Source organism: Canis aureus, chromosome 21 (assembly GCF_053574225.1).
Source record: "Canis aureus isolate CA01 chromosome 21, VMU_Caureus_v.1.0, whole genome shotgun sequence".
NCBI classification, from domain to species: Eukaryota; Metazoa; Chordata; class Mammalia; order Carnivora; family Canidae; genus Canis; species Canis aureus.
Genome location: NC_135631.1, coordinates 31,866,613 through 31,880,272, shown reverse-complemented (window position 1 = coordinate 31,880,272; position 13,660 = coordinate 31,866,613). Strand labels below are relative to the sequence as shown.

At 40.4% G+C, this 13,660-nt stretch overlaps 1 protein-coding gene across 4 annotated transcripts in view; it reads right to left on the bottom strand.

Annotated features, from left to right (window-relative positions):
- The window catches only part of SEMA3D (semaphorin 3D), a 141,750-nt gene that overhangs the window by 89,436 nt on the left and 38,654 nt on the right, over window positions 1–13,660 (bottom strand). For all 4 annotated transcript variants that reach the window (XM_077863809.1, XM_077863810.1, XM_077863807.1 and 1 more), the window contains exons 3-4: window positions 11,476–11,538; window positions 3,475–3,594 (exon numbers count right to left, since the gene is read on the bottom strand). In XM_077863809.1, coding sequence (XP_077719935.1) covers window positions 3,475–3,594; window positions 11,476–11,538 — 183 coding nt within the window. The remainder of the gene's footprint in view (window positions 1–3,474; window positions 3,595–11,475; window positions 11,539–13,660) is intronic.

Sequence of the window (13,660 nt, the reverse complement as noted above, 5' to 3'; positions counted from 1 at the left end):
CTAAAATTGAAATCTCCAGGCTGTCCCCCAAGTTCCTGCTGTGAACCAATCTCATCTCAGAATTTCAAACTCAGGGATTTAAAAATGTGTTGAAATCAATTTATAGACTCACCGTGATCACGTAACATGATCAAATCCAACTATGTTTCGTTAGAACAGGCCAGCTAATGACAAGCTGTGATAGTGAAGCTTTGGCACGAGAAAGGTTCAGTGAGAACCCATTTAGGGCATGCTTCCCAACTGTGAATGGGGCTGGAGATACATGAGGAAAAAAACACCTGTAGGCAGTGGCTCTCACGTGTGCTTAAACATCATTAAGGGCACATTATTTTCCATGGGTCAAACAGAACTGTTGACTCTAAAGCCTATAATGGGACATTGTAATGGGAAAAAGTAAACTGAATCCCAGTGTACAGACAATTATAGTAAAAAGCTAAAAAGGCAAGTCCAAGAAAAAAGGAGATTGTCACAGTTGATGAAAAGTACCAGATAAGCCTTCATAATCATACAGACTTCTGTTTTTAAGATGCAACATTTCATTACATTCTCTAGATAAGCCCCTAACACTGATATCTTGAAGGCTTAGGACAAGGTCTCCCTTATAATCTCCTGGAGAAAGGAATTATCAGGAGAGCCAGTTTCCTTAAACCAGAGTCAAGGACACCAAGAGGGAAAGTATGTAAAAAAATAATAGTTGACTGGACTCTGGGAGATAAATGAACTGAATTGCGGGACACTAACTTCTGAGACAGCTTCAGTTTTAGAAGAAAATTCTTTCAGCCTCATTAATTAAACAAAATGTACCTATTTAATCTGCACACAAATATATTGTTGAAGTAAAGAGACAGACAGGATAGGAAACATTTAATGCTCAGGGCTCCGAGGCAGAGTTACTGGTAACACCACCCCTGCCTCCAGGGGCCGGGCGCGGCCGCTGAGCGCCTGCCTGCGGCCCAGGCGGTGACCCCGGGTCGCGGGATCGAGTCCCGCCTCGGGTCCCGCGGGGCGCCTGCTGCTCCCTCGGCCTGGTCTCGGCTCCTCTCTGTGTCTCTCGGGAATACAGAAATCTTACAAAACATAGCCCCCCTATTTAAGGGTGAGGTCCGCGGCAGCGGAGGGAGGCTCCCGGGGCACCTGGGGGGCTCTCAGGCCCCGCCACGCCGCACCGCACAGGTGTGCATTTACCCGCAGACGCCCACGCAGGTGCACGCGCCGCCCGGCACCCGGGGCCCTGCAAGCCGCTTCTCCCCGCTGCGCCCGTGGCTCCGGAGACAGTTCCCATCGTCATCATCCTCATTGTGCTGCACAACCAGCAGCTGGCCTCGACCTACCGCTCACTGTGCAAACGCAGGATGGACAAAACTCACCATCTCCCTCGCCAACTCGTTACTATTCTCACGTCAGGAACACGGCTCTCCGCCGCCCCGCCAAGGACAGAAGCCTGGGATCGCTGGAGCTTTCGCCCCCGCCCTCATCTCCCCAGTAGCCTCCGGAAGGGACCTCCCACGGTGAGGAGATCACAGTTGCTCTTACAAGGCCGGTCCCTCCAGCCACTGCAGGAGCAACCTTATCTATTTGAAAATGGAAGATACTTCCAAATTCCCTATAGGAAGAATAATGAATTATTGGGACTAACAATTCCCTTAAAAAATTAACCATCTTCAAGCCATCTACAATCACGTGTACCCGTGACCATCTACAATCATCTACAACCATCTACAATCACCTGTACCCGTGACCAAGGAGAGGACAAGGCTCACATCCCAGCTAACCCATATCCTCCTATTCACAGAACTTGTAAATCTGACTGCCCCAAGGCTTCTTGACAGTTCCAAGGAAGTAATTAGCTCCATCAAAATTCCCTTTCAGCACTTGTGACTTTTAGGAGTTAAGGAACACTATCTGCGCCCCTCAGCAAGCTGTGACTTTGGCTTCTAGCCTCGGGACTCAAAACACATCCAAGCTGTGAGGCGATCTCCTATAATTACACCCTATGCCAGGAGCTACTGCTATACATTACCCTGCATCAAAGGTAGGCAAGAGGACATTACACCAGCAGCTAAGAATGATGGATTCAAGTTGCCAAGTCTCCTAGTGGTTCAGAGATTGACCTAGGAGGGTTGCTTTATTTTCAAACAGTTGAGAATGGGCTGGTTAGACAAGTTGGTTAGAGAGTAAAATTAATCCAGCCACAGCTGTGGGTTTGACCTCTGCATGAATCAGTTAAATCAATGTAAAGAAACCTGTTCCATAAGCCCAGACTTTACTTTCAAACACACAGCCAATTATCCTGCAAATATGTGTGGTTATTCACAAGTAGTATATACATAAACATGAGGATGACAGTACAACTCATCAAACCCATACAAAGAAACAATTTACAGTGTGCAGCTAAAGCTCACTTGGGCCTGCTTGCTCTAGAGACAGACTGCTTTGGTTCAATTCTTTGCCAGACCACTTATTAGCTGGGTAAGATTTTAGGCATGTTATTTAATTCCACCGAGACTCAATTTTTACTAACTTGTAAGTTGGGAGTTATAAAGGTAATAAGTTCACTTAAGAGTGGTGAAATTTCAAAGAGACAATCCATGTAAAGTGCCTGACAGAGATACAAAGAAGGCACTTAGGGACACCAGGGCGGCTCAGCGGTTGAGTGCCGCCTTTGGCCCGGGGCGTGACCCCATGGTCCTAGGATCAAGTCCCACATCAGGCTCCCTGCATGGAGCCTGCTTCTCCCTCTGCCTGTGTCTCTGCTTCTGTCTCTCTCTCATGAATAAATAAATACAATGTTCAAAAAAAAAAAAAAGGCACTTTAATGTATTAGTTATTAATTAAATTACTGAAATCTATTTTTAAAAATTACTGAAATCTGCATGTTTTTCATTATTAAAATGCTCATTGATAGCTAGAATATATCACTCTTAATTTAGCACATATTTATTTGCATAATTTATTTATTATGGCAATTTGGCCCAGCAGAAATGGCTAGATATTATGGCTATCTGTATAATTTTAAGAAAATAATTAAAATTCTCTGTTCTAAGTGTGCACCGCTGTAACCACATATAATAGGTCAAATTTGCAAGACAGGACAATCGAAATTATAAGATACAATTCCACTTCCACTGCAAGGTCTTATGAGATGTGGATTTTTACTAGGAGCAACTTACTATATAGCTCTAATTACAAGGGCAACTCAAAAGAAAATGAAGACATACCCAGAACCCATAAAAACTACACTTTTAATTTTGATCATCTCATAAAAAAACTTCTGATAAAAAAAAAAACTTTTTATTGGGTAGATAAAGTGCATAATCAAAATGGCAATCTAGAAGGTGGTTGGGAACATGAATCTTACACGCTTCAGAAACTATGTGATTCAAACTTTATATTCATATCTTCCTGTGTTATGTCAAAAACATTAAGTGACAAGGTATTAGGACCAATTGTTTTCATGCTATTTCATTATATTACCTCCTTGTAGACTCCAAGATCAATATAACCACATATTGGATGAAATGCTCCAGTTCCACACACATAAATGTGAGTTTTGTTATACGGCTGAAGTACACGGATGAAATTTGCACATTCTGTCTATTGGACATAAACAAATAAAAGCATTAGCACGAAACTCATGTTTTTGAAAGATTATCATTCATACCACCTGTTTCCCGAGTAAATAAATCATCAAGAATAACATCAAAAATGAAAAAGTTTTATGAGACATGCTTAAACATCTGACTTAGCAAAGGAAGCACAACAATCTAGAAACTGTGACTTGAGTGACTGAAGCCTTTTTGAAGTTTTACGGGTGTTGAATGAGTCAGAGTGCTGGAATGCACATCCCTACAGGTATTCGGCGGGACCTAGAGGATGCTGATATTCATACTTTCTTGCAGGACTTACCCAAGAACAAACCCTGTCATGTTCTGATGTTCCCACATTGTCTGTTCCATATAGATCCTACTGCCCACAACACCAACTGTCTCAGCTACACGAATAAAACAAGAACACACTCGTGTATGACCATATATGTAGTCCATTCTTCTTGGATGGAATGGCTTCCACTTTATTCCTATTTTCAATGTTTCAGAGCCTTTAAGATTCAACTTAAATTTGATTTATTGTTTGTTTGAAGAATCTCTTGTTTGTTCTTGCCATATATTTTTTAACACCAAGTCAAATTCTTGAAGGGATTTTTATATTTTTGCTTGCTTTGCATATACTTAGTTCTAAAAATATTTCTTTGCATTATTATTATTATTATAACATATATTATTTCTCCCCTAGTTACTTATAAGTAGTGACTCAATTTTTCAGAGTAGTCATTCCTGTTACTATTTTTTATTTACCTCCCATAAGTAATTCCTTATCTTTACATAATTATTGGAACAATGTTAACCATGGCTTCATGGTTCCTGGACCCCACAACCTCTGAGAAAACACTGGACTGGAAGATTTTATTCTAGATTGACTCTCTCTAGGAGATGGGGAAATGTTCACCAAGAAAGGTATAAACCTATGAAATTACTAGGATTCACAGAAAGTCTAGTTCTTCCCTACCCGAATGGCCATGGGTTCCTCTCCAGTCAGATGTTACCTAATGGGTCACCCTTGCTGGTAGGGTTCTTAGGAAGGAATATATTAAAAAAGAACCCCAAAGACAGAAAAACAGAGCCCTAACTGGCAGGGTGGTTTTTAGAATTAAATACAGCTACCAGAAGGCAGGCAACAACTTAACAGGATTAAGTTAAATAATAGAACATTAATAATTATTTTCTGCCCTGATTTTGATCTAAAATATCAATATCCCAGGGGCTCTTCAGATTTTAGAAAGCAAAGCTACGTCTGCATATGTGTGGTCCAGGGTTCCTAGTCTCTAGGACCTCCCTTGGCCAGCCAGTCTGGCAATTTTGTGTGTCAAGAATTCACAGATCCCGATCCCTGAAATGCGTGCATTCTACCACGGAAGAATATTACAACGAACTCAAGGAATCTTCTGCTCTCCGCTTCCCTCTAGGCTGTATGAAAGGACGGGATTATCAGTCCCTCGGGGCGCTGCACAACTCGAGGGTGCTTCCTGCTTCCTTCTCAGGGAGGCAGACCTGGCACCTTTAACGGGGACAGGCTAGGGCTGCTTGGGCTGTAGGATGGGGGGGCACACCGGAGGTGTGTGAGTCACACGAGGGGCATCCCTCTTACCCTGGATATTTCCACGTTTTGTACATGTTCTCAAGCATTCACTCTATGGAGTCTCTTAGGAAAGGAAGACTTTAAATTCACTAGGACAGTTATCTGGCAAATAGTCTTGTTTAACAAAATCGCATTATGTCACCTTTCCACCTTTCCGTCAAGGTGTCTGATAGAGAGAATGATGTTCTGTTTGCACAAAGGGCTCCGCAGGGATCGCTTCCGATTCTCTCACATCACGGAGGCCAACTCGGAGGATAGAGGAGCCCACGCGGGCCGCGCTCCCGCTGGCCCCACGAGCAGCGCGCAGCAGCAGGACGAAAGCCGGGGGAGTTTAAAAATGTCCATGGCCCACTAGGTAAACTGCAGTGACAGCTTCGTCACTAGAAAGAGAGGTTTTGGTATTCTCCAGCCTTTATTTTACTCACTCGTGCTCACTGAAGGGACTTCCGCGTTTCTTGCTCCCCCTCCCCCCACCAGGCTGTTGTTCTAGGAGGGTGAGGCCGGGCCAGGCGGCAGCTGCAGGACGCGGGCGGGGCGCTGGGCGGGAGGAGGTCGGGAGGAGGGCGGGAGGAGGGCGGGGCGAGGGCGGGAGGAGGGCGGGGTGCGGGCGGGAGGAGGGCGGGGCGCGGGCGGGAGGAGGGCGGGGCGCGGGTGGGAGGAGGGCGGGGCGCGGGCGGGAGGAGGGCGGAGCGCGGGTGGGAGGAGGGCGGGACGAGGGCGGGAGGAGGGCGGGGCGCGGGTGGGAGGAGGGCGGGGCGCGGGCGGGAGGAGGGCGGAGCGCGGGTGGGAGGAGGGCGGGGCGCGGGGGGGAGGAGGGCGGGAGGAGGGCGGGGCGCGGGCGGGAGGAGGGCGGGGCGCGGGCGGGAGGAGGGCGGGACAAGGGCGGGGCGCGGGCAGTCCGCCCCAGCCCCGCTGCCTCCTACGCCCGCTCCTGACACAGCTCAGTTTTCACAAATAGTCATAGAATTTAGAGCGTAATTGTTGTGAACTGAGCACTCGTGTCCTCCAAAATTCAAATATTTTGCCTCACATATACATTTATACACTTACATAATTAAATAAATAAGACAAATATAAGACTGAATTAATACTTGGAAGAAAACGCTAATATATATTGGCATTATTTATTAACCTTTGGAATTTTAGTTTCTTCCTAGATATGTGAAAAAAAAACAAAACAAAACAGAAATATGGTAATTTTAATTCTCTAGACTTATATATAGTGCAATTAAAGCTAATACAGTTTTATATGTATTTCTCATAACTAACTTATAATTGCTGATTTCAATTTATTCAGGTTATATCCGAGGAGACACTCATGATTTAAGTATCTAGTTTATTTTTAGTTTTGGTATATTTTGCAGAATATAGTGATCATCAAACACTTTTAGTCATCACCACAGACTTGCCACCATGCTACACGTTGGGTTTGTCTAACAGACCTCAGAATGGAATCCAGTCCACAGGGGTGTCCGGGTGGCTCAGGTAAGCGGCCCACTCTTGATTCTGGCCCAGGGCACGAGCTCAGGGTCCTGGGACCAAACCCAGCTTCACCGGCCCAGTGCTCAGTGGGGAGCCTGCTGGAAGATTCTCTCTCCCTCTCCCTCAGCCCCTCCCCTGCCCACAGGCCTCTCTCTCTCTCTAAGATAAAAATAAATCTTACAAAAATCCAGTCTACACAAGTATCTGCTTAGGTCTTGCACTCCCTGAAAATATAATAAGTTGTCCACACTTCAAAATAAATACATGAAAATCCACATATCACATCTCTCTCTCTTAAAAATTGAAGATATAAAGAAGAAATTTCTACAGAACAAAAACTAGTTGTAGTGGCAAGACAGAGGAAAATATTTTAAGAAAAAAAAGAGGTATGCCTATTTAATATAATACTATTATAATATTATAATATTATTATATTTAATATATTAATATTATAGATTAAAATATAATATTTAAATATTTAAAAGTGTATATATCAATAGAATAACTGGGAAATATTTTTTGTATAAGTTGATCACAAAGTAATACATTTTATACAGATATTTCTTGAAAATATGTATAATAATATGATATAATAACATATATATCTTGATAATCTATAAATAACCAATAAAGAAAAGGCAAACACTAAAATTTAAAAATGAACAAACGATAGGAATATGACATTCCAAAAAATAAGCTGTAATCTTACAACTATATAAAATATTTAGTATTGGGGCTCCTGGGTGGCTCAGGGGTGGAGCGTCTGCCTTCGGCTCAGGGCATGATCCTGGGGTCCTGGGATCGAATCCCACATTGGGCTCCCTGTGGGGAGCCTGCTTCTCCCTCTGCCCGTGTCTCTGCCTCTCTCTGTGTCTCTCATGAATAAATAAATAAAATCTTATAAAAATACTTTTAAAAATTTAGCATTTATAGTAATGAAAGAATTTCAGGCAAAAATAACAGAAATAATTTTTTGGCAAAGATTAAATACAATTATTTTTCATTTACATATTAGCATTAACTATTAACCATATGTTGTACCCACTATTATCAGCAAGAGTATAGCAGCCTATAGCCTCTCGTGAACACGCACTGCTGGTTAAAGCACAAAAGGCATAAACTTTTGGATGAGTTAATTTTGCAATGTGAATAAAAAAATTTATAGCCTAAAAAAATTATATCCTTTGACCAGTAATTCTACTTAACAAAGATGTTCACAGTATTTACATATAAGATTTTTCATGTGAAGCATCACTTCTAATAGCTAAAAACTGGATATATACCAAACTTCTAACAATAGAGGATTGATGAAATAATATATAAAGGAATGCAGTGTAGCTATTAAAAGTAGTGTTATAAAAAGGAATTTAATGACATGGGAAAATGCTCATGGCAGTTTGCAAAATGAAAAAAAAATGTTTTAAGCGACTATGTATACAATGATTTCATTCTGAAAAATAGTAAATAGATAAGATAGAAGAATAAACATCAAAATGACACCAGCTATCTCTGGGTAATGTTCATGGGGGAGGAGATATTTACAGATGACTTCCATGCAATTTGAAAACTTTCTACAATGAGTACTTTGTTTCACTTTTAGACATTCTTTAAAAAAGAAGAAAGAAAGAATGTAATCATAGAACTTGGGCGATGGAAGATGCTTTGACTCTACGTCATGTCTCCATTGACAAGGTTGTGTGCCTCCGGGGTTAAGATGACAAACACAACCCAAGCTGCCCACATCCTGTCCGCTCTTTCGCCTGGACTGAGCTGTTGACTCCACTCTTTATAGTCAGGATACAGACATTTCTTTAGTGACTTTCTTTTGAATAATATTCTTAGCAGAAACAAAATACTATGAAATAGCTTCCTGGCACTATTTCCTTTCTTTGGACTCAACTGGAAACTGTGGTCAAGGAAGGGGAATAGTTCTCTTTTGTTTCCTCGTCTTCCACTCCCTCCCCACTCCAATTAGCTAACTTTCATTATGGTAAATAATTCACTATTTTTCAGTTATATAGTACCTCTGTGTAAAGGGACAGTCTTTCCAAACACTTGTTAATCCTAAAAACACTCTTGGGAAGTAGGTAAAAATTACTAGAGAGAAGGGAGGAATGAGGGTAATGCCAAAGGTAATAAAAGAGGTCAATAAAACCACACATTTGTCTCAGTTTTCTGTTGGCTAAAATCTATGCAGTGCTGTAAACTGAGGATCTCTGTTATGTGGATATTCTAGAGAGAAGTGATTTGAGGGGTACACTTTTTGGATAAGGTTTTCAGTCCTTATATGTAGGGTTCAGATCTTTATGTATAGATCACAGTGTTGTGTGAGAGCACTGATTATGGAACAAGACTTCTGGACTCAATTGCTGTCTTCACTGTTTACTAGATATGTGATGATATTGGACAAGCCATTTAATTTTTCTGGCCTCAGTCTTCTCATCTACAAAATGAGGCATAATCATAAAATCTAGCATATAATATTGTTACAAGGATTAAATGAGATTATAAAGTATTGGAAGCAGTTCCTGGAACTCAGTAAGTGCTATAAAAGTGTTACCCATTCTTTTTTTTTTCCCCATTCTTAATAATTCCAAAATATAATATTTTTAAATGGCAGATTAAAAAGGAGACAAAGAATTGTATTATCCCTACATGATTCAACATCAAACTTTACAGACTGCAGTAAGAAGAGAAAAACTCCCCCTATCTCTAATCCTGGGCTGGCAGTAGGTGTGCTTAAAGGTTCGAGGTGACAAGTAGCTCCCAAACACAAATGAATGGCAAGAGTACGTTCCGAGCACTGGGTCCTTCCTGCATGCTCTAGAATACCACCTCTAGAAAAGTTTACCACCTCTTGCTTTAACTTAATAATAGGGCCAATGAGTTACTATATAACTAGAATTAGTGAACATACGGAAAGGAGAACACTGTCACGATTAAAACCTTCACTGATTGTTTGACCTCGGGTGTTTTCCCCTCATCTTCTCCATGGGAACACTGACATTAGTTTAGTGGAGGAAATTTAAGCCACCTTTTCCTACTTGCCTCCTTTTGAAACAGTTAATACTGGCAAAACACAAAATATTAAAGTGTTCATGCTGTTTATAGCATGTTTGTACTGTTATTAAAATAATTTTGAAAGCTCTCAGAACCAGCACAGTCTGCCCGCCCCCACAACTACAAGCAAACATGGAGGATGTGCAGACCTGAGCACCTGCTCCCTTGGGTCCTGAACAGGTGAAGAGATGAGGGACACGGAGGAAGAAGGATATCTTTTAGAATAGTTTGATCCTCTTCATTTCAGGTAGAATGACTGTAAAAACGGTCTCCTGCTGCCTTTGATGCTAATACCCCCACTATATTTCTGTTAACATAAATGTACCTGATAACATTTAACATTGAATGAATACAAAATCGGGCATAATCAAGTTTCCTTCTTTCCTTTTGCTTTGATCACTTTGTTTTGTAGTGTCGTCACTATGTATTAAAAGCTCTATGACAGCAGATACGGCATCCTTTCAGACACCTGCGTATGTACACATTGAGGCTCTTAATAAATATTTGTGAAATAAACAAATACCTGAACAAATGGGTGAACAAACTAGCTGTTTCAAATTCTTAGTTTTCTAAACTTCCTCTCAAATATGTCAGGCATCATGTGTCACGTTGCTTTATTTTTATCACATTGATAAAGTGAGAATTTTTGCATCTAATTATGCTTTCCCATAACACACACTTATTTGTTGTTATTAAATATGAAGGCATTGCTGGCTTAATCCCCCCTGGGTTACAGTGTTTACGGCAACATTACAGAATGTTGCAAAAAAAGCCTCAAGATATCCATGGTTTTGGAAAGTTTAGAACCTCTTTTCATCTTCAGATACATTCAGGAAGTGATTTATTTTGCCAAAAAGAAAAAAAAAAAAAAGCAATTTTCCCTATCACCACAGTGCAAGAAGTCAGGGCAGGACGCAGGGCATCTGGCCTGAGTCAGAGCCCCGGGAGGGGTAGGAGAGGCAGAGAGGGCCGCAGCGCTCTTCCATCCCCACGGGGGATAAAGCAGGCAGCAGGCAGGCTGGGGGGCGGGGAGCCAGGACAAGGGGGACCACGCGAGAGCAATTCAGACGGAGCCTCCAGGGCAACTAAGTGGGTCGCGTGTTGCTAAGGGTTTTCTCTGGCTCTTACGGCAGCTTAAACCAGCAGTTTATATTAGAGCCCCATTATTTAACCTTTATAACTTATTTCATATAATTACGCTTAAGTGAATTTTAGAGTAAATTATTTCTAGTTCTTATTCCAGAATGTGATGTCATTCATCTTCACCCCATCGTTCTTAGTGTCTCTATAATGCAACACTTGAAATTTTTCTTCTAAATGCTGTAAGTTTAATTTTAATCCAAATTAACTTAAACACCAATTGTATGTTTGTGATGCTGAACTACTCATGATTTTTTGTGCATTTGCAAAATACGGGCATATAAGTGAAAAATATGCAATACTATAAGTATTTTTCTGATGACTTATTTTTTGATATTTCAAGTGTTTTTCTGACATTTGTGTGAAGAAAATAAGAATCTCCAGAATTAACAGTTTAGAAAGTCTAGTATTTCTAAATTTCTGAGAATAATGGCATTCCTTTTGGCAAGATAGAAATATTTTATATTTTCTTGATCTTGACACAGAATGTTAATGCAGCCTTAAAAATAATACACCAATGCTGTTAATTCAATAAAAACCAATATTGACTATCATATCAGTACCAGTTTAACAAAGATATTTTTAAAGTCTCATACTTACATTGGCATCTTTCCCAGCTAATTTGCATAATTCCACTCTTTCCTTTGCAGCAGGCCAATAAATCTGTAAAACATTTCAGTGTGTCAGAATCTGAATATCTAAAACACTCTACCATTCTAATTAGGAAAATGAGTGCATGAAATTGAAGAGTGGATATCAAATCAAGTTCAAAGCATGTTGTAAGAATTTTGAGATTTAAATATTTTCCAAAGTCACCCTAAAAAGGTTTCTAAGAAAAAGCTATAGAACCATCCATTTGTATATTTTGATCTAGTTTCTTTTTAAATGTATTTAATAAGAGATAAATTATGTTGAGAAGGCCACAAATTCTTATTGTGATGTCAACAGAATGTCAGAAGAGCATTTGCTTAAGTAAGAGATTCTATTTACGCTGTTTTTCTGTGCTTACTCAGAGTGCTGGAGCATATATAAACGTGTGCAGGGAAGTGTGTGACAAAGCACTTTGTTACAAGCATAAGTTAACACTCCGAGTCAAAGATCAGTGTGGATTTGCTGGCAAATTTAACATGTATGGAGCTCAGATGCATCTGTCGCTTAAACATTTTTTATGTATTATCTTATTTGAATCTCACAATGACCCAGTGAGATGGCTATACTAACTCTCTCCATTCTCACATCAGAAAACTCATTCATACGGCCATTAAGTAACATGTCAAGGGCCCCGAACACAGTCACCAGCAAAGCCAAAATATGATGCAAAGTCGGTCTGAAGTACGGGGGTCTCAATCACCACATAATAATTATTATTTGGGCAAATGATTAAGGATAAAGGCAGCAAATCCCTCGGGTGGTAGCTTTTACTCATGCTTTAACTGTCTGGAATTTATCACACAGGTTTTCTTTTGTTTTTAACAAAGTTTAGCACTTCTGTCAAGAAGGTTTTGCAAAATAAGGTTCAAACAGCTACTTTACTCCATTAGCTTAAAGGGAGAAATGCTCTCTACTAAGCTACAGGCAAGAAGAACAGGAAGAGCAAACTTGGAGTTGCTCATAATATATGTTCCAAGAGTTCCTGACAAACTTTGATGTTTCTCACCAATGTTAGCAGAAAAATGCCTTAATAGGTGAGGAAAAAGGGAAATATCCTGAGGGAATGCACTGGAAGAGACTTGTTAAACCTGGAAATCTCAAATGACTTAGAAGTTACAAAATTTTAGAGTTTCATGTTTCTGGGTAAAGAAGAATAGAGAATACCACTCACATTCCCTTACTAGACAAATTTGATAAAATTACTGAGATTTTTAAATGAAGCAATGTTATTCATTTAGAGCACACTTTAATAGGCTGCAAATTATAATCCAAAGGTGTGCCTAGGCAGGGTGGCACAGCCAGAGCAGACTCAGGTGATGTGGTTCACAGTAAAGGACTAAAGACGCTACTTATTAAAACATGGTTTAAATGGCAATTATATTTTCACACAATTTTGAAAATTAGCCAGCCATAAAATATGAAGGGACCACAGCAATAAAAAATTGTGTAGCTGGATCTTAGCAGTTAGTTATTAGGTAAAAAGTATAGTTTCCAAAACTACAAACAGAATGATCCCTTCAGAATAATGTTAAAAACAGCTAAAATAAAAGAGGCACTTTAAAGGTATATGTGCAGATGGAATAAAGGAGCAAAAAGCCGAACAAGACTGATGAATACAGGATTCAGAACCATGGGTGCCCCAGACTGGAAAAAAAGACTTAGGTGGCTCAGTGGTTGAGCATCTGCCTTGGGCTCAGGGCGTGACCCCAGGGTTCCGGGACGGAGTCCCACGTTGGGCTCCCTGCATGGAGCCTGCTTCTCCCTCTGCCTGTGTCTCTGCCTCTCTGTGTGTGTCTCCCTCATGAATAAATTAATAAAATCTTAAAAAAAAAATAGAAGGCTTAAATTGTAGTAAGAAGCAGCCATTTACCAGATCTTAGTTTCTGTTCTGGATGATGCCTTTTCAGGTATTTGAATGCATAATTTAAAACAACTGAGTAATACAGATTAATAAATAAATTAATCAAAATGGGCCATGCATAGGCTGATCAACAATAGTCAATCATCAACCCAAAATCATGCGGCCCTAAATAAATGAATGAATGAAGAATAAACACAGAACACCATAGCTGGCAAGAAATTTTAGTTTCTTCCAGTTGTTTTTTAATCGTTTGTTTGTTTGCTTATTTTTAAC